This window comes from Hyalella azteca, unplaced genomic scaffold, assembly GCF_000764305.2.
Source record: "Hyalella azteca isolate HAZT.00-mixed unplaced genomic scaffold, Hazt_2.0.2 contig5202, whole genome shotgun sequence".
In the NCBI taxonomy this organism is placed as follows: Eukaryota; Metazoa; Arthropoda; class Malacostraca; order Amphipoda; family Hyalellidae; genus Hyalella; species Hyalella azteca.
Genome location: NW_025935400.1, coordinates 8,363 through 29,293, shown reverse-complemented (window position 1 = coordinate 29,293; position 20,931 = coordinate 8,363). Strand labels below are relative to the sequence as shown.

Below are 20,931 nucleotides of genomic sequence, written 5' to 3'. Positions count from 1 at the left end.
AATTTATGAAGCACGAAGAGCATTTATTTGCACTTTTAGCACCCAAATGTTCTGCAATGTTCAGAATCGGCAATAGGCCTAGATGGCCTAATAAACGCTGAAACTGCCATTATTATAATTATTGTCACTATTATTATTATTATTATTATTATTATTATTGTTAATATTATTATTATCATTATAGTTATTATTGTTAAAATGGGTTGCACCCTAATTAACTCAACTGAATGCAACATTTTTAAATTTCTGAAATATAAAACCTTGAATTGATTATTCATTTTATGACAGACAATTCCTCCCGTATCACAGTTTACTCAGAAATATTTTTTAGTAGATATACGATAGCTCTGGTGGTTCAAAGTGAAAATAAATTGCTTTTCCCCAAAGTTGGATGACATAAGGTATAGACAAAAAATTCACTATATTTATTTCCTCTGATGGAGGTACAAAAAGTATGAGCAGGCTCTTACCGAGTGCAGGCTCACACAACTCTAACTAATTGTAACGATTAAATTGAAAAAAATATAACTCAGTACTCACTGCAGTGAGTGAAGAGAGCGCATTTTCTCGTCGACGAAAACTTGAGGTCACGGACGGACGGGCAGACGGACAGACAGACAGACAGACGGACATGGCGAGCACAATAGTGCATTTTTTCCATAAATGAGAAAATGCGCTAAAAAGCTTGATGTTAGGAAGGGCTATCGCACACATCAACTTTGATCAAAGGATTTCATGGTGGATGTTTGAAGCTTGCAGACGACATTGCACAAATAATGGAAATTACTTCTCATAAACAAACATTGGACTCTTTAAGAAGCATAATGTTAGATGACCGGCGAGTAATTTTAATTTAATTAATTAATAATTTAATTTTAATTAATTAATAGTAATTTAATTCGGATTAATATCTCCTGACTAGAGGAACTCAAGACGTGAAAGTAGGAGCGACAATTTATAATTTGGAATGATACCATTAACGTAAGAATTGTTCAGCCTGTTCGATCTTAATGAAACTTACAGGGCTGCAGGTTTGAAACTCCCGAAAATGCTTCCAGTTTCACAAGCCGTCGGCTGCACAATTTAATTATATTGTTGAACAGCTAAAGTCATCGTTGATTTTTCAATTATATAAACTCGAAGATACGTTAGTAACGTCGAAATCATCACAGGCAAAGTTCAGAGGTACGCCAAAGCTGAGAAGGCCCAAGTATGCCGATTGCATACGAAGCTATATTATTCGGTTTCGGCTAATAAAAATAATAATATTCGGCTAACTTATGAAAGTGTAAATACTGAGTACTCACCGTGATGAACATTAAATCCAGAAGAAAGGCAGAAATGGTCTTTTTGGGATTGATAAGAGAAATCGATCAATTTCTGATTTTTGAAGTTTATTCGTTGGTCTACTGCTGGAGTGATGACAAGCATTAAAATGTTCTCCTCTAAAATGGTCACTGATCACAATTAAATCGTTCTCGTTTCTTGCTCACAAAGTAATTGAATCTCAAGACAATATTCTGAAGCAATTCTTTTATCAAACACGTTCGGTAAATGTGTTTCTTTTTCGCGAGCTTCTACTACAGTTTCATAAGACGGACACAATTTATAGCTCTCAAAATTCTTGTAACCACTGACTCTTGAAAAATGGTCATAAACAATATAGCTCACTAAAAATTTCGTCTCCTGCAAGTGTGTTACATTTGAAATTGAATACACAACAAAGAAATCTTGACATGGGGTATGAGTTTGCTTGCGTTGCTCAGTTACAGTGCAACAATATTTTTTTGTGCGCGGGTTTGATTTGTGTGAAAAATGTGCTCATGTGCCAATTAGTGTTTTTATCTTGAAATAAAAGAGCTCACGACGCTCGTGATGCCGGCTCCACACAACCGGTCTGCTTACATGCACGTGTCTACCGTCCACTACCGTCGCTACACACTTTCGTCTGAAATAATCCTTAGGATATTTCTAATGGGCTGTGTCTGAGTGGGTAGCCCTAAGCACATAGGCCTAGTTCCTGCCCCAGAAAATTCAAGAGAAATCAAGTTAACCGGTTAGCTTCTTTCAAAAACACTAAGTTTAAAGATTGCATTAAATGCGGGTTTACACGATAGAAGAACATCATACAAACTGGTACAAATTCATTTTTGGATATTTAAAAAAATCAGTTGAGCGGTAGATTTTGCCCACCTAATAATTAAATTACGTTTACTTTAACCTTTCACATCCTTGACGATTTAACAGGACATGTACGAGGTTAAAAGTTTTTACACAAATATTTTCTGATCACAAAATATATATTCTAGGAGTGTCTACCAAGAATTAACAAACTTATATAATTATTTTCGTGGACAACAAATTGACAGACTAATCCGTAGTGTTGCGAGCCGGATATTAAATTAAATGAATATTTGAGCATATATTTGATGCCTTTGAAAACGATTTTTTTCAGGCTGGTGAACGTAGTATAGTTTGAAGCTACATTGAAGAACAGTGTGTAGATATTTTACTAAATATATAACTAAAGTATAAAAGATTTATACTAGTTGTGAGAAAGGTCTCACTAGAATGACAGCTTTTATCAAGTTCACGCTCGATGTTTTTGTTGACCGTTTCTTTATTAAAGACAGACCAGTTCGTGCGCGCATTTGAAATAACACCTCCTTCTTTTTTTATGGAAGAATTTTGTTTAGCACTTATTATATTCATATTCACTTAATTTTAATTATGATTTAAATTTTTAATAACCACCTCCATTTGGCAACGCTTCATGATGCCATATCTGCACAAAGTAAATGCCTAAACGCCGTAGGCTAACTTTCGTATACCTTTGGTCTTGTCTTCAAGCGTTTGAATTTAAACTGTAATTCCGTTGCAAGATTTTTGCAATCACATAAATGCGCTTGAAAAGATGAAATGGAATGTGGTAAGATAATGAATACAAGGGTCCATGTTACCGTTCCGACACCTTCCCACCGAATTTTCGGTAGAAATATTTGGGAGGAATTTTATTGCACTGCCTTTCCACGCATTATTTTGTACAATCGAAGCACCGCCCGGGCACTTTTGGGACCAGTTTTATGAGCGTATATACATGAATAAATTCTGATAGCAGCTATTAAAGAACATCATTAGCGCTGATGGAGAACCTCGTAGAAAGTATGAGGTATGTGCGCTGAAGTCAATGGCTGTTATTCCCTACTAAATGAAATTATGGAAGTAAAGTCCTTAGTCTAAGTTCCTTAGTTTTTTCCTTGTATTCAATGCCACTAGGTTAATTACAAAATGATGTTTATGCTCATAAACACCAGGATTATGCAAGATAATTTTCGAATAAATTTTATCGTATTGTTATATTTCAAAATTGAATTGCAGAACATTGCACTTTAATATTTCCAATTGTAATAATTTTCTTATTGATATTTACCTCAAAGCTAATGGTTTTGTGACACAGAGATACAGAGTTAGCATCACAAGTACAATTTGTATTATTGTATTGAAGAAGCTGAAAATATACAGCTGCCAGCTAGAGTTAACCTGTCCCTATGGTAGCTACGTGTAACATCGCGTGGTCGGGAACTGGCAAACGCAATCTTCCAAGCATCAAAACCTTTCGGTGGTGTTCAAGCATTACTTTCCTATGCTCTACAATTTTTATTTTAATTGAATTAGTTAATATTTCCTGATTTTCTGTTTGAGCACAGTTAATAAATATGCTATACTACAGGATTGCCGCTGATTGCAGGATCTGTAAGCTGAAGTGAGAGTCGCTCCCCTGCCTCGTGGAAACAGCATCTTGAGCAGCATTGCCATGCTTGCTGCGATCATCAGACATCGCGTGATGTCTTGGCTTGAAAGCCAAGATTAAATGAGCGATGATTAAAAAATCATGCTCCAAAGTCATACATCTAAAGTCAAGGGGCTTGATGGATGGCTTAAAACTCATACCGAGAGGCTTGATGGATGGCTTAAAAGTCGTTCCGAGGGGCTTGATGGATGGCTTAAAAGTCGTACCGAGGGGCTTGATGGATGGCTTAATAGTCATATTTATTTTTCCATAGCTTTATCTAGTCTGTTCTTGAACGCGTTCATACTTGGAGCGCAAGCGATGTATTCGGGGTCTTCATTACTGAACGCTTTGACGCCTAGCTCTCTTATATATCTTTGAATTGAAATGAGGTCCGTCAAAATTCAAAATCTATTATATAGGTATATTCCACACCAGCCGCACGTATATTATAGTCCTAAAACCAAGTATGGAGTGTAGCATTTTCTTTACAGGAAAATAGCTCGTTTGAAGGCATACAAATCTTTTATAGCCGTGGAACCTGGTGTTGATTCTTCTTTCAAATTCTAGTAATCCTTCGGGACCTTGTATAAACTTTTAGTATACTTGTATACTTCAATGAGGTCCCCACGCACACGCCGATAACTGAGGCTTAATGATTTTTCTTCATAAGACTTGTCCTTCAAGCCTGTAATTATCCTTGTTGCACGTTTCTGAACAGTCCCTTCTAAATTTTTATCATATTCAAGTTTCAATGACCGCACGGCGTTTCCAGACTCTAGATTTGACCGCACACCAGCGACAAATAGCAGCTTCATCGGTTCTGCATCCAAGAACTCGTAGGAGCGTCTGATCAGTCCAAGATGTTTATTGGATTTATTAGCTTGCGTTTTAATATGTCTAAAATTTTGGATTAATTTAAATCCTAATCAGTTCAGAAACATGAATTTCGATGGTAAGAATTATCATTTCCTATAAGTTATTACACTACTTGATATTATTACCTTATCCCATCATGCGATCGATCGGTGGAACCCTTCAACTGAACAACTTTTCATCAATTATTCTTGACAAACAATGTACTTCGGACGAAGCCTAAATGACATTCTGTGTGGTTTCATGTTCACCAAGATCATGAAAATATTTACAAATTGTGCAATGACTCTGCTGGAGTGTTTTAGACCTGTGCGTTGTAAAAGGCACCAATTAGTACAACTTGAAATTAATTTTTCTCAACGAGTACGACTTGAGAAATTTCTGCGACAAGCTTTAACTGGCAATCCTAGCCCATCCCAGCTGCTATTAGGTCAGAACTTCAGCGGTTGCAATAAATGGCTTAAATAGTTCCTGAGAAGAAAACATTTTTAATGCTGGGTTAGTATTGACTAACACATCCTCAACTTACCTCCAACCCAACCGGAGATGTGACGCCAAAGAGTCCCTGCTACGATCGCTATTTCGACTGCTTTAATCTAATAAAGAATGTAGAACAAACATCGTCATGGTTAGATTGACATCAGAGAAGAAAAAAGGGCCAGTGTTTATGTTGATTAATAGTTTTTTTTCTTGCGAAAAAAATTACCGCGAGAATGTCGTACCGTAAATCCTAAAAAATATTCAAGCTGATATTGAAAGATTAATTTATTCTCATAAACTGTCCCGGATACATTCATAAAAATCATCAGTCGAAAAACAATTTATAGAAATGGAGACATGTCTTTATACGAATGAAAAAAAAATGAAGGCTCTGAGTGAAAAACTAATGGCACCTTCAAAACGTCTCCGCGAGCTACTGTGCCAATCCGCAATACATTTTGTCCTTGAAATGAACTTCGGTTAGGGAGAGATTCGGTTATATATCATATTACTACAATAGTTTATTGTTGTGAAAAGAATTCAATTCTGGTTGAAATATGAGGAGCAGGAGTAATTCTGGAGTTCGGTTAGATTATTACTACCGTATCGTTCAGAAAACCATCCTCCAACATCAGGTACGGCTACATACAACTGATAGGTACAAGCTTTAACTTAAGAATTAAGATGAGTGCCAATTTGCCAAAAGCAATAGATGCCTTATGCCCTTATGATTATCCAGACGAGAAAGGCAAGCATAGGCAATACCAAAATTGATTCGAAGCCAGCACTCTCTGGTAGGCTCTGGGCAATTTCATTCATTTCATGTACCTACATGGGTTTTGAAAATTTTAGCCAGCATCAACCAATTTGAACTAAATTAAGCACATAATTTTGTTAACCCTTGCCTTAGTGAAATTAAAATGAAAATTTTTTTCATAGCATCAGCATTTGACAATATGATGATATGTTTTGTAAATTCTCATTTCTCATCAATATAATTTGAATACCTATTTTTATCTATAATGTTTGACACACTGATGTGTATAATTGACCATGACCTTGTCCCTGACTCTGAGCACTGAGTAGTACTGGTGTTCTTTCAGTTAGGTAGGAGTGACTTTTACTCATTTATTCAGACTATTATTAATGTACCGTAGTTTGCTTGAGCAGGCAGATATAACATTAAAAACTATTGATGAAAATTTGAATTTTAGAGATGGGTTGCAAAATTTACAATTTAAATTTTGCAATTCCGTCAAAAAGGAAAGTAAACATTATGCAATATCTATTAACATAGGTGACTTTGCCTAGGAAAGAGCAATTTTTGCCCACACTTCATAGGTTAAATTAAAAATATCTTGAATAGGAGTCAATTTGTTTGTTGTAGAATTAGAGACAAATGAGAACAAATGGTCACTTCTGCTCTAATGATGTTCATTTATACAGGATCCCATCACTGGACTATTACCAGCCAGTGCAGATTACCAGCATGCTTGGGTGCGAGACAATGTCTACTCCATCCTTGCAGTCTGGGGACTCTCCATGGCTTACAAGAAAAATGCTGACTTGGATGAAGACCGAGCCAAGACATATGAGCTGGAGATGGTAAGGGCTTTGAATTTAAAATTTTACAACCTCTTATAAGATTTAGGGTAGATGTGCACAAATCAACTTCTACTGATCACAGACAACAATTTTTTTGTTTAATAAAAATTTGAATCCAGACTTAACTTCAATTTAATTTGTCAAATTTTGTGTTGGTAATTCAAGTTTTTTTTGTGGCTTCATAAGCTTAAACTAGGTACTTGGTGAGATTTAGTCATCAATGTTCTTTTAACTATCTTGATCTGAAGACTTATTTCTGCTTATATTTTCCATGGCATCTCTTTATAGGTAATTTTATTTTGATACTCATCATCTAAGTGCATTTTTTTAATTTTCTTTATTATTTATTGTTGATGCTATTGCCTTTTAGAATATTCAAGTTGACTGGTTGCAGGGATTTGTATACTATAAAATTTTTCTGCACAAACTTGTTCTCATATTTTTAGGGTTATTGAATTCTCATTGTTTATTACTGTTCATACAATGCTTATTGCAGTTACTTTTGTCCTGATTTTATATCTTATTTTGCAGAGCTGCGTGAAGCTGATGAGAGCACTCCTAACCTCAATGATGCTGCAGAAAGATAAAATTGAGAAGTTTAAGTGGTCTCAAGTAAGTCTCCTGTTGTCTCTACCAATATCCATTTGATAAACCATAAAATTTTTTTCAAAAATAGCACAGTGCTGTGCTGCAAATAACATTCATATGTAATTTCTTTGGTATTAATTTCTAGTTGAATAATTATCCTCTGAAAGGATCATATAATTAATTGGAGCTCTATTACTAATGAATGATCATGGCCAGTTGAACTCCTATATCCTTTGAAAAACAAGTTAATTTGTTAAATTTCAAATGACATATTAAATTTCATATAATATAATTTTATCAACATTCCTAGAAATATTTGTGGAGCCTAAATGCCTGCAGCAAAAACTTATCCTATGTATCTGTTTTGCCTACTCTTCAAACTTTTAGTATCATGTATAGATAGTGAAAGTTTGCGATAAAAAGGTTGCCATAATTATGGCAGGGTAGACAGAAATTGCTAGGCTTTTTGTGTGAAGGGCTTGTAAGATCCACAAACAATTTACTGGAATGAAAACCTGCCTTAAAAGACCTTGGATTGCGTTCAAGGCTACAGGAAGCTACATGCATCATCAGTCATGAATGATCAAATAAAAAAAGTATTCAGAAGCACTAGCAGGAGGTTGCTGTTTTTGAGGATGATAAACTCTAATGCCAGGAAGCTTGTGCAAGGACACTAACGAGGGAGGGTGGTTATAAAAGGGGATGTGAGCAAAAGAAAGGGGAGAAAGGCTGGAAAACAAGAGTGCATGGGTAATCTGATCTTTGAAGATTGGAGCACGCATTCTGTCACACATGACATCATCCCTACTTATGAACTTAGCCAATCGAAAAAAAAGGTGTTCTCGCTTACCTTGTGGCTTGCTGACTAGCTTCTCTTTAAGACGCTCTGGAGAGGATGAAACTCTTGGCTGTTTGAATCATTATGGCAGAGTGAGGGCATGGAATATTTGGTGGTTATAGAGACTAGAACAAGTCAACCCTAACTATTAAGATTAAGTTGTTGTTTTGTGTTATTTGATTGTTGCAATTGCTGTTTTTGGTGCATCTATTTTGTAGCCTAATGCTAATAACCACGTTTGTACTTTTGTTGTAATATATGTGCAAGCACCCTATACCTTTGTTGACTTCATAAATCTATAAGTATTTATTTACTTGTCTACTCATAATATTCCAGCTAGCCACAAAGACTAACATGTATTTTATACTGACAATATTAATGTATCTGTGTGCACNAGATAGAGGTAACGGTAATGTAATATTGTATATAATAGATTATATAATGTAATAATGGTAATGGTAATAGATGATAATCTTCATTACCTATGTATTATGTAATGTTATTGTTCAGGACTACGGCATCTGGTAATAATGGTAATGTAATAGATGGTAATCTTCACTATATATTATGGAGTGCAATTGTTCAGGACTACGGCATCTGGTAATAATGGTAATGGTAATAGATGGTAATCTTCATTATGTATTATGTAATGTTATTGTTCAGGACTACGACATCTGGTAATAATGGTAATGGTAATAGATGGTAATCTTCATTATATGTTATGTAATGTTATTGTTCAGGACTACGCCATCTGGTGGTAATGGTAATGGTAATAGATGGTAATCTTCATTATATGTTATGTAATGTTATTGTTCAGGACTACGCCATCTGGTGGTAATGGTAATAGATGGTAATCTTCATTTTATGTTATGGTAATTGTATGTATAAATTGTATGTATATTCATTATATGTTATTGTTCAGGACTATGGCATCTGGGAGCGCGGTGACAAGACGAACCACGGTCTGCCTGAGCTGAACGCGTCGTCCATCGGTCTTGCCAAGGCCGCCCTCGAGGCCATGAACGAACTCGACCTCTTCGGGGCCAGGGGAGGACCGGCCAGTGTCATCCACGTGCTGGCTGACGAGGCACACAAGTGCCAGGCTGTTCTGCAGGTGACTTTTGTGCTAGACCATCGGGGGAGGAGAAGGGTAATGTAGCCGAGTAGTGCTCTCTGTAGTCTGTTGTCAACAGTAGAATGTTGATGTTTTTGAGTAGTGCTCTCTGTAGTCTGTTCTCAACAGTAGAATGTTGATGTTGAGTAGTAATTGAGTGTTCATGTTTTTAAAAGTTTGAAATATTTGGCGCTGTTTTTTTTTTATTGATTGTCATTGCATTGATGGAAGCTGGTTATCAACCTGATCAGAGGTACCTATTCATTTTGGTAGATGCAAAAATACTAATCAAAATTGTTCTCGCCTGAAGATCTTGAAATTAACTTGAATGTTATTGTTAATTAACTAACTTGCTTACAATTAACTTACATCCTTTCATCACGTTTAAAAGTAAACGTGCAAGTAATACCTGCATGTTGCAGTCAATGTTGCCCCGTGAGAGCAGCAGCAAGGAGGTGGACAGCGGCCTGCTGGGTGTGATCAGCTTCCCGGCGTTTGCTGTGGACGACCCTGAGCTGATCAAGCGCACGCGCCACACCATCCTCAGCAAGCTCAGGGGCAAGTATGGCTGCAAGAGGTTCCTTTGGGACGGATACAAGACTCCCAAAGAGGTGAGAGTAAAGTGCTTGTGTCATGATTGTCATGTCATAGGCTAGGTTACCATAATTAGATGCTTGTTTCCCTTTTTGTTTCCGAAAGAGGTGAGAGTGAAGTGCCTGTGTCATGATTGTCATGTCGTGAGCTACCTAGGTTACCATAATTATATGCTTGTTTCTTTTTGTTCAATAATTGGTAATTTTTTTATAAATATATGTACTTTATAATACGTATGTCATGTTGATGGAAAATACTTTCAAGTTAAGATTGTGGTCTTACACATTTCGGTGTGAAATTAATCTTTATCATTGTTTTAGGTTACAGCTAATTTATTGTTTCGTTTCCAAAATTTTCCATCATTATAATCAAATTTTTATGCATGGAATATTAGTTTTATTAGATTATTTGAATTTTCTGAATATTTATGACCTATTATTGGCAGGACCCAAACCGTTTGTACTACGAGCCTCGAGAACTGAAGATGTTCGAGAACATCGAGTGTGAGTGGCCGCTGTTCATCTGCTACCTGATCCTGGACGCTCAGTTCCAGGGCGACAAAGCCCTCACGCAGGAGTACTGTGACCAGCTCGATAAGGTGGCGCTTTGCTTCAGATAAGAGGAATATTTTTATGTAGATGAATATATTTACTATGTTTTGCTTAGAGGTTCACTTATGTTGAGTGCCCTTGCTTACTACTTCATGGTCCAAGTGTTGCAAATAATAATCTGTTGTGTTTCTAATCTATAACAATGGGTGTCAGATGTCATTGGCTGCTGGTCATGGATGGCGCCTAGTTTCTGATGAGTTTATCATAACATCAACATTGATGTTTGCTCATGCACGTGAGAGGGACCGTTGACAATTTACTATTTTCAGTCTCAAACAAGTGGTACATGTGAAACCTCAAATTACCTTAACATTGTCCTCACATTGTCCTCACACTACTCTCACACAACCCTCACACGACCCTCACCCCACCCTCACACGACCCTCACACGACCCTCACACAACCTTCACACGACCCTCACCCCACCCTCACACGACCCTCACACGACCCTCACACAACCTTCACACGACCCTCACCCGCCCCTCCCACGACCCTCCCTCAGATGCTGGTGACTAGTGACGAAGGTCTACGCCTGGTGCCGGAGATGTATGCAGTGCCGGCGCACAAGGCGGACCTGGAGTGCAAGAAGCCAGGGTCTCAGGAGCGCGTCGTGGCCGGCAAGCTGCCCCTCATGTGGGCGCAGTCCCTCTACATCGTCGGCAGGCTGCTGCATGATGTCAGACCGTCGTGCATTCATAAAAGAATTACTTTTCTATTTTTTTTAAGTTTTCACCCTTTAAAACATATCAAGATTAGCATAAATTTCTCTTCATTAAAGAAGGCAATATTATGGACAAGGTCTGCAAGTCTCATTTTCAGCTGTCATCATTACTCTTATTCTTTCTCATTGCTCATTTAAACTCTCATCTTAATAATAGCTAGCATTATGTCAGGCCTGCATATTTATCTCTCATAATTACTTTTATTCTTTCTCATTGTTTATTTAAAATCAGCTTAATAATTGCTGAATTTGAGGAAATATTTTAGAAAGTTTTAAGCGATGCGGACTTCTGAAGAAATGAATTTCATTTTCTATGAAAAAATTTTGAGCAAAAATGATACAGTAATTAAAATTAAAATCAAGTCAATGAGAACTATGAAAACGAATGCGTTTGATGTAACATAATAATATAGTGAGGATCTTTTGTATGATGAGACTATAGCTAAGTGAGATAAAATAATGAAAGATAAACTGAATTAATATCATGAAGATAGCAAATGAGTTCTGGTGCTAACCGAGCAAGATCCTCTGATGTCTCAATGAAAATCACGTATGGAGAAATGTCAAGTAAAATAAAATGCTCGTTCTTGGCAGAATTTCCTGGCTTGCGGAGAACTGGATCCCCTCAACAGACGCTTGGGCTCCGAAAAGAAACCAGACGTCGTCGTGCAGGTGAAGTCAACTTTTTAAGTGCTTGCATTGCTTACAGTTAATCAAATTAATGTGTTCATTCAAATCAACTATGTGTTATTAAGGTGTACAAATCAAGTTCAGTACTGTTATTTCCTTATTTCTCATTACTGTTATTTCCTTATTTCCTCCCATTAAGAATGTCTAATATAATCACTTAAACAAGGTTCTCAGTTCCCAGAATTACAGTTTCTAAGCTTTTTTCCGACCGTTTTCTTATTAAAACGATAAGTATATTCTCGTTAACTCAATCTCTGTGCCTGATCACTTGTTTGAAATTATTTGCATGTAGTTTAAAACTTTTTGCATGTATTTCTGAACTTGATGTAAATGTCTATAATTAATCTCTGTGTCTGATCACTTGTTTGAAATAATTTTTGTAGTTTAAAACTTATTTATTTATTTCTGAACTTGATATAAATGTCTATAATTAATCTCTGTGTCTGATCACTTGTTTGGAATAATTTTTGTAGTTTAAAACTTTTTGTATTTATTTCTGAACTTGATGTTCATGTCTGTAATGCAGGTGGTGCTGCTGGCGGAGGACGCAGCCATGCAGAGCAAGCTAGCAGCTGCAGACATCCACGTGCAGACCATTGCTGAGGTGGCGCCTATAGAGGTGCAGCCTGCCAGGGTCCTCAGCAAGCTCTACGCTCACCTCGGTGCGACTACATCACTTGTACAAACTTGCTGCAGGGTCTTTGGTGCAAAGACTTTAATTTAGGGACTATGGTGCAGTGGATTTGGTGCGGGGACTCTGGTGCAGGAGCTTTGGTGCGGGGACTCTGGTGCAGGAGCTTTGGTGCAGGGTCTGCTGGTCATGGATGGCGCCTAGTTTCTGATGAGTTTATCATAACATCAACATTGATGTTTTCTCATGCAAATGAGAGGGACGGTTGACAATTTGCTATTTTCAGTCTCAACCAAGTGGTACATCTCAACCAGTGTTATCATAACTACGGTGTCGCTTAGTGATCTACTTGGCACCCCAATTTAAAGCCAGGAACTAGTCACAAAGTTTTCATTACTTGTATTTTATGACTGCTTCCATTTGTTACTCAGGACGTGTTAACTCACTTGGCCCTCACAAGGCCTTAACATGGCTCTCACATGACCCTCACACTGCCCTCATACTGCCCTCATACTGCCCTCACACGACCCTCACATGGCCCTTACATGGCCTTCACACGACCCTATCATGACCCTCACTCGACCCTTTCATGACCCTCTCCCGCCTCTCACACAACCTCCACCCGACCCTCCCTCAGATGCTGGTGACTAGTGACGAAGGTCTACGCCTGGTGCCTGAGATGTATGCAGTGCCGGCACACAAGGCGGACCTGGAGTGCAAGAAGCCAGGGTCTCAGGAGCGCGTCGTGGCGGGCAAGCTGCCCCTCATGTGGGCGCAGTCCCTCTACATCGTCGGCAGGCTGCTGCATGATGTCAGACCGTCGTGCATTCATAAAAGAATTACTTTTCTATTTTTTTTAATTTTTCACCCTTTAAAACATATCAAGATTAGCATAATTGCTCTTCATTAAAGAAGGCAATATTATGGACAAGGTCTGCAAGTCTCATTTTCAGCTGTCATCATTACTCTTATTCTTTCTCATTGCTCATTTAAACTCTCATCTTAATAATAGCTAGCATTATGTCAGGCCTGCATATTTATCTCTCATAATTACTTTTATTCTTTCTCATTGTTTATTTAAAATCAGCTTAATAATTGCTGAATTTGAGGAAATATTTTAGAAAGTTTTAAGCGATGCGGACTTCTGAAGAAATGAGTTTCATTTTCTATGAAAATATTTTGAGCAAAAATGATACAGTAATTAAAATTAAAATCAAGTCAATGAGAACTATGAAAACGAATGCGTTTGATGTAACATAATAATATAGTGAGAATCTTTTGTATGATGAGACTATAGCTAAGTGAGATAAAATAATGAAAGATAAACTGAATTAATATCATGAAGATAGCAAATGAGTTCTGGTGCTAACCGAGCAAGATCCTCTGATGTCTCAATGAAAATCACGTATGGAGAAATGTCAAGTAAAATAAAATGCTCGTTCTTGGCAGAATTTCCTGGCTTGCGGAGAACTGGATCCCCTCAACAGACGCTTGGGCTCCGAAAAGAAACCAGACGTCGTTGTGCAGGTGAAGTCAACTTTAAGTGGTTGCATTGCTTACAGTTAATCAAATTAATGTGTTGATTCAAATGAACTATGTGTTATTAAGGTGTACAAATCAAGTTCAGTACTGTTATTTCCTTATTTCTCATTACTGTTATTTCCTTATTTCCTCCCATTAAGAATGTCTAATATAATCACTTAAACAAGGTTCTCAGTTCCCAGAATTACAGTTTCTAAGCTTTTTTCCGACCGTTTTCTTATTAAAACGATAAGTATATTCTCGTTAACTCAATCTCTGTGCCTGATCACTTGTTTGAAATTATTTGCATGTAGTTTAAAACTTTTTGCATGTATTTCTGAACTTGATGTAAATGTCTATAATTAATCTCTGTGTCTGATCACTTGTTTGAAATAATTTTTGTAGTTTAAAACTTATTTATTTATTTCTGAACTTGATATAAATGTCTATAATTAATCTCTGTGTCTGATCACTTGTTTGGAATAATTTTTGTAGTTTAAAACTTTTTGTATTTATTTCTGAACTTGATGTTCATGTCTGTAATGCAGGTGGTGCTGCTGGCGGAGGACGCAGCCATGCAGAGCAAGCTAGCGGCTGCAGACATCCACGTGCAGACCATCGCTGAGGTGGCGCCCATTGAGGTGCAGCCTGCCAGGGTGCTCAGCAAGCTCTACGCTCACCTCGGTGCGACTACATCACTTGTACAAACTTGCTGCAGGGACTTTGGTGCAGGGACTTTGGTGCAGGGACTCTGGTGCAAGGGCTTTGGTGCAGGGGCTTTGGTGCAGGGCTTTGGTGCAGGGGCTTTGGTGCAGGGCTTTGGTGCAGGGGCTTTGGTGCAAGGGCTTTGGTGCAAGGGCTTTGGTGCAAGGACTTTGATGCAAGGGCTTTGGTGCAAGGGCTTTGGTGCAAGGACTTTGATGCAAGGGCTTTGGTGCAAGGGCTTTGGTGTAAAGGCTTTGGTGCAGGGGTTTAGTTTAACCCTTTAGGTGATGACTGTAATTCTAGTAGTTACCAGGAGCCATATCGTCAAAAATAGTCGAGAGTTCGTAACTTGGTCAGCTGATTACTTCCCACTTAATTATTGTCTTGATTCAGTTCGATTCAATGGCTTCATGTACAATTATTTCGCCTGACTTCATCATTTAGTGAAACCAACATGAGTAAATTCTAACATTTCAACTTTGATCGATATCTTCACTAAAATATCTGCACTCTCACTAGGTTGTATTTGTGCAAGAATATTTTGTGTAAAGCTAACTAAATAGAAGCATGCTTTACATTCAATTTAACGTGATAATATCTGCATTTATTCATTAGTTTACTAAACAAACTTAGTTTTTCTGCACAAAATCCGGATACCCTTCTCTTTTGCATTCACTCACTTCTATGTATTTTCGATGATTTAGAAATACTTCCTACAAAGAAGATTTTCTCCAAATCAATCCTTTATTCAGGACAGATGAAAGATAGACTTTGCTACTTACACTATTTTCTGGATTATAATTACGATAAATTCAGTTCCTTTGTTTGAGCTGTAATCAAATGCTTGGTTAGTTTGCGTGATTTATTAATTAATTAATATTAATCAGTAAGTTTATTTCATTAGGTAATTCTCAAGAAATGCTTACAGGTCGGAACCAGAAGCTGGGGCTGTCGGGACGGCAGAGTCTGGACGTGGGTATCTTGTCTACCAGCAAACTGTACTGCCTCCAGGACAGAGTCTTTGCCTTCACCCCTCAGGTAAACTAGCCTGTTGTGTCCTTAATTTTGCCTTGTTTAATGAAGAGATAATGTGGCAAACTGTACTGCCTCCAGGACAGAGTCTTTGCCTTCACTCCTCAGGTAACCCAGTCTCTCGTGTCCTTAATATTGTCTTGTTTAATGAAGAGATAATGTGGCAAACTGTACTGCCTCCAGGACAGAGTCTTTGCCTTCACTCCTCAGGTAATTTCTTCGTAGTTTATATCTGCTATAACTTTTGCATGATCTAATTAATATTTCTTGTACGTTCTATTGCCTTATATGTATAGGCAGCAAGCATCATAATGGCTGTAGTACCAATTCTCAGTTGGAACGTTCAATAAAGTCTTGCATTTCTTGATGATCATACCTATATATAAGTTGATTGCTGTTTAAATTATATTTAGCTGCATGGATTCTGATCATCACACACAATATGATAGTGAAGAGTGATGCACCATTCAAACAATTTTAATATGATAGTGAAGAGCGATACCTACACCATTCAAGCAATTACGTTTGGTTGTGAGTTGTTGCTTTGTAGTCCAGGGGCCATACTTTCAAAACTCGCCAAGTGAACGACAAGTACTTACGCTCTATTTTCTTGTCTATGATAGGTTGATTTTGCTCGAAAGGCCGTCAATGATTGGCTGATGAACTTACGATCTCTTAACTTTTTTTGAAAGTATAGGCCCAGGGTCGTGCCATCTAAAATTTCTTAGTAACACGTAGCGGCCTAAGTACACGTAGTGGGCAATTTCTCGTCTGTGATTGGTTGATTTAGCTTTTTAAGACGCCAGTGATTAGCTGACGTAGTCACGAACTCAACTATTTTCGACAGTACGACCACTTTATCGGTCATTTGGATAACTTAAATTAAAGTAAATTTTCTGTGTGGAATGTTGCTGTTCTTCAATTTGTTTATTTAATTATGATCACACAAGCTCGTGTAAGTAAAGCAATTCATGTTAGAGTCGCCAACTTCTTGATGTAAGATGTACTATGTTACAGTTGTGATCTTTTGATTCCAGCCTAGTATTTAATGTTCTTATTTGAACTGTAATGTTCGTGATTGTTTTTCTTGTTCTGCAATGAAACGTCTCGCAAAACAGAGCTGTGCGACCTTTGTCATATAATATGGAATATCGTCAGTTTTTGCGCTTACAGCCATATAGCAGAGGCCCTTACTTTCTTGATCATTTCATGAGAGACTCACAGCAAAGATTGTTTCCACGCTTGCTTGAGCACACAATTTGTTATAATATCAGGATTGTCAATTCAGGATCCAGCACTCAATTTGATTCGATATCAGGATTGTCAATGGCATCCCATAGGATGGCAATGGATGACAACATTGGAACAGTTTAATATGATGATTATGATCACGTACACAGCAATGTGGTATCGTATCCAGTGAAAATTTACGGACGCGGCAGCTTCTGATTTTGATTACCAGAAGCTGGGGCGACTCTAAATTTTTTTAGGATATATCTACATAAGCTTATTTTGTGGGCGTGGCTGTGCAGTTTTCAGACACCAGGCGCTTCTTCATAGCGTCAGACCTGTTGCTGCTCATCGACATCTTCAAGACGGAGCTGAATTTCCTGCAGGGCACCTGGAAGAACATGCTCGGCAGACCCACGGTCGTGTTAGAGATTAACCAAACCTTCTTAGGTACGCACGCATTCCTGCATCATGATAAGCTTGTTCGTTGCCTTGCGTGTTAGAGATTAAACAAACCTTCCTAGGTACGCACGCATTCCTGCATCTGGACAAGCTTGTGTGTAGTCTTGCTGCTTATTTGGCGTTCGCATGTCCTGCTTTTGTGTTGCTTGTTTTTCTAAATCATGTGTACAAACTAACCTTCTTTCTGTATGTAATGACAGAGGAATAACATTCTCTAGTGTTACTAATTCAAATAATCTTGCAAACTGTAAACTAACCTTTTTACTGTGTTCCGTTTTCTACTTAATTGTTTGAGCGCTTAATCGTTGCACCGCTGCTAGCACGCAATATTCAATATATTCCCGCTATCTTTGTTTGAGGACTGAAGGAAACCGTCTAAGTAAGCAACAATTTCTTGTTACATTTTATTGAAGTCACTCAAGGATCTTCGTCTGAGCTTATACGAGTTCAAAGCTTTCGTTTAACATGTTTAAATTAAATTTTTAAGCTTGGAATATATAACTTGTATTAGGTTTGTAATGGACAAAAATGCGTTCAACACGTTTCCTTGATGACTTCTTCAGTATTAACTTGCTTTAGCACTTCAAATTCGCTCGAGTTTGAAACTTGGAACTAGAACCCTCTGGTGAACTACCTACCCTAACAAAGTTTAGAGTCGCCCCAGCTTCTGGTAATCCAAATCAGAAGCTGCCGCGTCTGTAAATTTTTACTGGGTTAAGAGCTTCGGAGAATAGACTTTACTATCGAACGCGATTTGCTGTAGATATTTTCGTATAGAGTAACGTTAATGATGTGCTGGTGACAGTTTATGGATCACACCGAGACTTACCTGTCCAACGACATTGACTTGGGGCTTTTCACGGTGTGTCTCGTGGTTACACAACTTGGCACGTGTTGGCATCACGACCTCGGTCGCCCCACGGTAACCATCGTCATACGATACGTCTATCTCGACGGTGGGTGGCTCTTCGCATGGTTGAATTAATATTGTATTAATTAAATTGTATGTATTAATTCAACCATGGCTCTTCGTCTCGCGTCGCGTCCACTTAAATCTATGTTTGTATTAGATGGCAGAATTTACTTGTTTATACACGCGCGATCGATGACCAGAGAATTCGTTGGTTTATATTATCAGGGAGTGGAACTTTTCTTCAGATGACGGTAGATTGAAAGGCAAGTTTCAGGAAATAGTTTTTGTTTATTAACGACGTTTCGAATGCAACAAATATTCATTTTCGAGTTAGAAGAAGCATTAAATATTGAAATTTTGGTGGAAATAAGTACATAATATATGTAAATAAGATACAACGGTAAAATTTTGGACCAAAAATTACTCGGAAAATCTATGTCTACAGACACATTAGGTATCGTCAAAGTATTCATCTCTAAAGTTCTGGTAAACTGATTATCACAGCTGCGAACTAAAGGGTAGCTTTTTATCTACGAGTCCATTAAGCATGGTTAATTATTTGAAATACAGAACCATCAGTAGGCAAATAGGACCATCGCGCTGTATATTAGTAAGTACCCTCAATGAGAAAATGTAGTTCGAGGTTTCGTCATACTCAGTTTCAGTACCTTGGCCATTGTTTGGTATTCATAGATAAAAAAATATAACTCAGTACTCATTGCAGTGAGTGACAGAGAGCGCATTTTCTCGTCCGTCCGTGACGTGAAGTCACGGACGGACATGACGAGCACGATTGCACCTTTTTTTCCATAAATGAGAAAATGCGCTACAAACTGTGATAACAGTTGGTATTTGTGGAATTGATTAGTGGATTACTTCGATAATTGAAGGCGTATTTAATTTGATTATAAAAGGAAAAACTATGAATTGAGGTACTTATGAAGGGGCCATTGGATGCCTTCCTTGAGTTATTCTCTTGCCTTGCTTGTGATAGACTTACCTTTGCTTGCTTGTTAATCGCACCTTTAACAATGCCTTATTTTATTCCTGTATGGTAATTTCTTGGCTGTAGATGAGAAATTTGTACTTCCTTAGCCTGCTGCTTACTAGCCCCTGTTTCACTCTGCATGTCTGAGCTTATAGGTGTTTGCATGACTCTGAATTTACCTTTCTCCTATATGAATACCTACTAGAGTTTTATTTCTGTCTTATTGAGCCATGTATATAGTATCGAGTACTCCTCTATAATGCTTGTTTTCATCGCTCTTACATTTATAGACTTCATCTGTCTCTTATTACTGTATTATTCAATATTATTACTGTCTTATTGAGCCATGTATAAAGTAGCGAGTACTCTAACGCTTGTTTTCATCGCTCTTACATTTATAATGCTGTCAATATTCATGTGAACATTTAATGAAATTCTTCATTAGCGTGAATTTTAACTTGTATATAATCATTTCGTTTGCTGAAATATGTGCTTGGTAGCTGCAACGTGGCAATTTGTTCTTGGCAACTTGCGGCAGCAGAATTGAAGTGTTTTTGCAATACATGACAATTTTGTATATGTTAATAGCATGGAAATCACATTCTTGAATATATGGAAATATGGAAATCACATTCTTGAATATATGGAAATATGGAAATCACATTCTTGAATATATGGAAATATGGAAATCACATTCTTGATATTCTTGAATATATGCAAGGCTGATGCGTATTGAATCTTTCTAAATAGCTGATAGTTTATATAAAGCTTTCATTTACGTTAATAGTTGAATATAAAGTAAGGTTTATGGTACTGCAGAGGACGGCAAGGTACCAACGGCCATGGTTGCGACGGTCAAGAAACTCAACAGCGGCTACATTAACGGCACCAGGTCAGGCTTTTGTTATACTCAACATTTTCGCGTATTTTATTTTGCTTGAAGAAGAAAATAGGAATTTTCCGCCTAATTTCGTATATGAATATCAAATTCGGATTCAAATAATTAATTCGGATTCGAATGATAAATTTGAATTCGGATTCGAATGATAAATTTGAATTCGGATTTGAATAATAAATTTGAATTCGGATTCGAATAATAAATATATTATTAAATTGGAACTTGAATTGAATATTCAAATTCGAAATTATTACATTTCCCAGTTAATGCACGTATAAATATTTCACCTAATTTTTTTAGCTGACCACAACTTGTGTATTATTTATACTGTTTCTGTTCCGCAAAATATGAAATAATTTTCGCGATAACACAATTTCTGCGACAGATTTTGCTTTTTCGGTTCACGGCACGAAACGAAATTATTGTGTTGACAAGTGATTCTTGGCTGTAGAAGAGAAATTAGGATAAATTTGTAGAAGAGTTAGGGGGTTATATTTAGAAGAGTTGGGGGGTTATATTTAGAAGAGTTATGGGGTTATATTTAGAAGAGTTAGGGGGTTATATTTAGAAGAGTTAGGGGGTTATATTTAGAAGAGTTAGGGGGTTATATTTAGAAGAGTTATGGGGTTATATTTAGAAGAGTT

General features: G+C 37.4%; 1 protein-coding gene across 1 annotated transcript in view; it reads left to right on the top strand.

The window, feature by feature from the left end:
* Nucleotides 1-5,566: 5,566 nt before the first annotated feature.
* Nucleotides 5,567-20,931, top strand: part of LOC108671558 (probable phosphorylase b kinase regulatory subunit alpha) — a gene marked incomplete at its 3' end in the record, with an annotated part of 20,273 nt that continues 4,908 nt past the window's right edge. Inside the window, 13 exon segments of the mRNA XM_047880332.1 lie at nucleotides 5,567-5,781; nucleotides 6,593-6,751; nucleotides 7,283-7,377; nucleotides 8,688-8,715; nucleotides 9,100-9,291; nucleotides 9,714-9,902; nucleotides 10,331-10,483; nucleotides 10,999-11,172; nucleotides 11,812-11,889; nucleotides 12,434-12,569; nucleotides 15,693-15,802; nucleotides 17,329-17,476; nucleotides 20,209-20,281. Of these exon segments, the coding sequence (XP_047736288.1) occupies nucleotides 5,704-5,781; nucleotides 6,593-6,751; nucleotides 7,283-7,377; nucleotides 8,688-8,715; nucleotides 9,100-9,291; nucleotides 9,714-9,902; nucleotides 10,331-10,483; nucleotides 10,999-11,172; nucleotides 11,812-11,889; nucleotides 12,434-12,569; nucleotides 15,693-15,802; nucleotides 17,329-17,476; nucleotides 20,209-20,281 (1,613 nt within the window).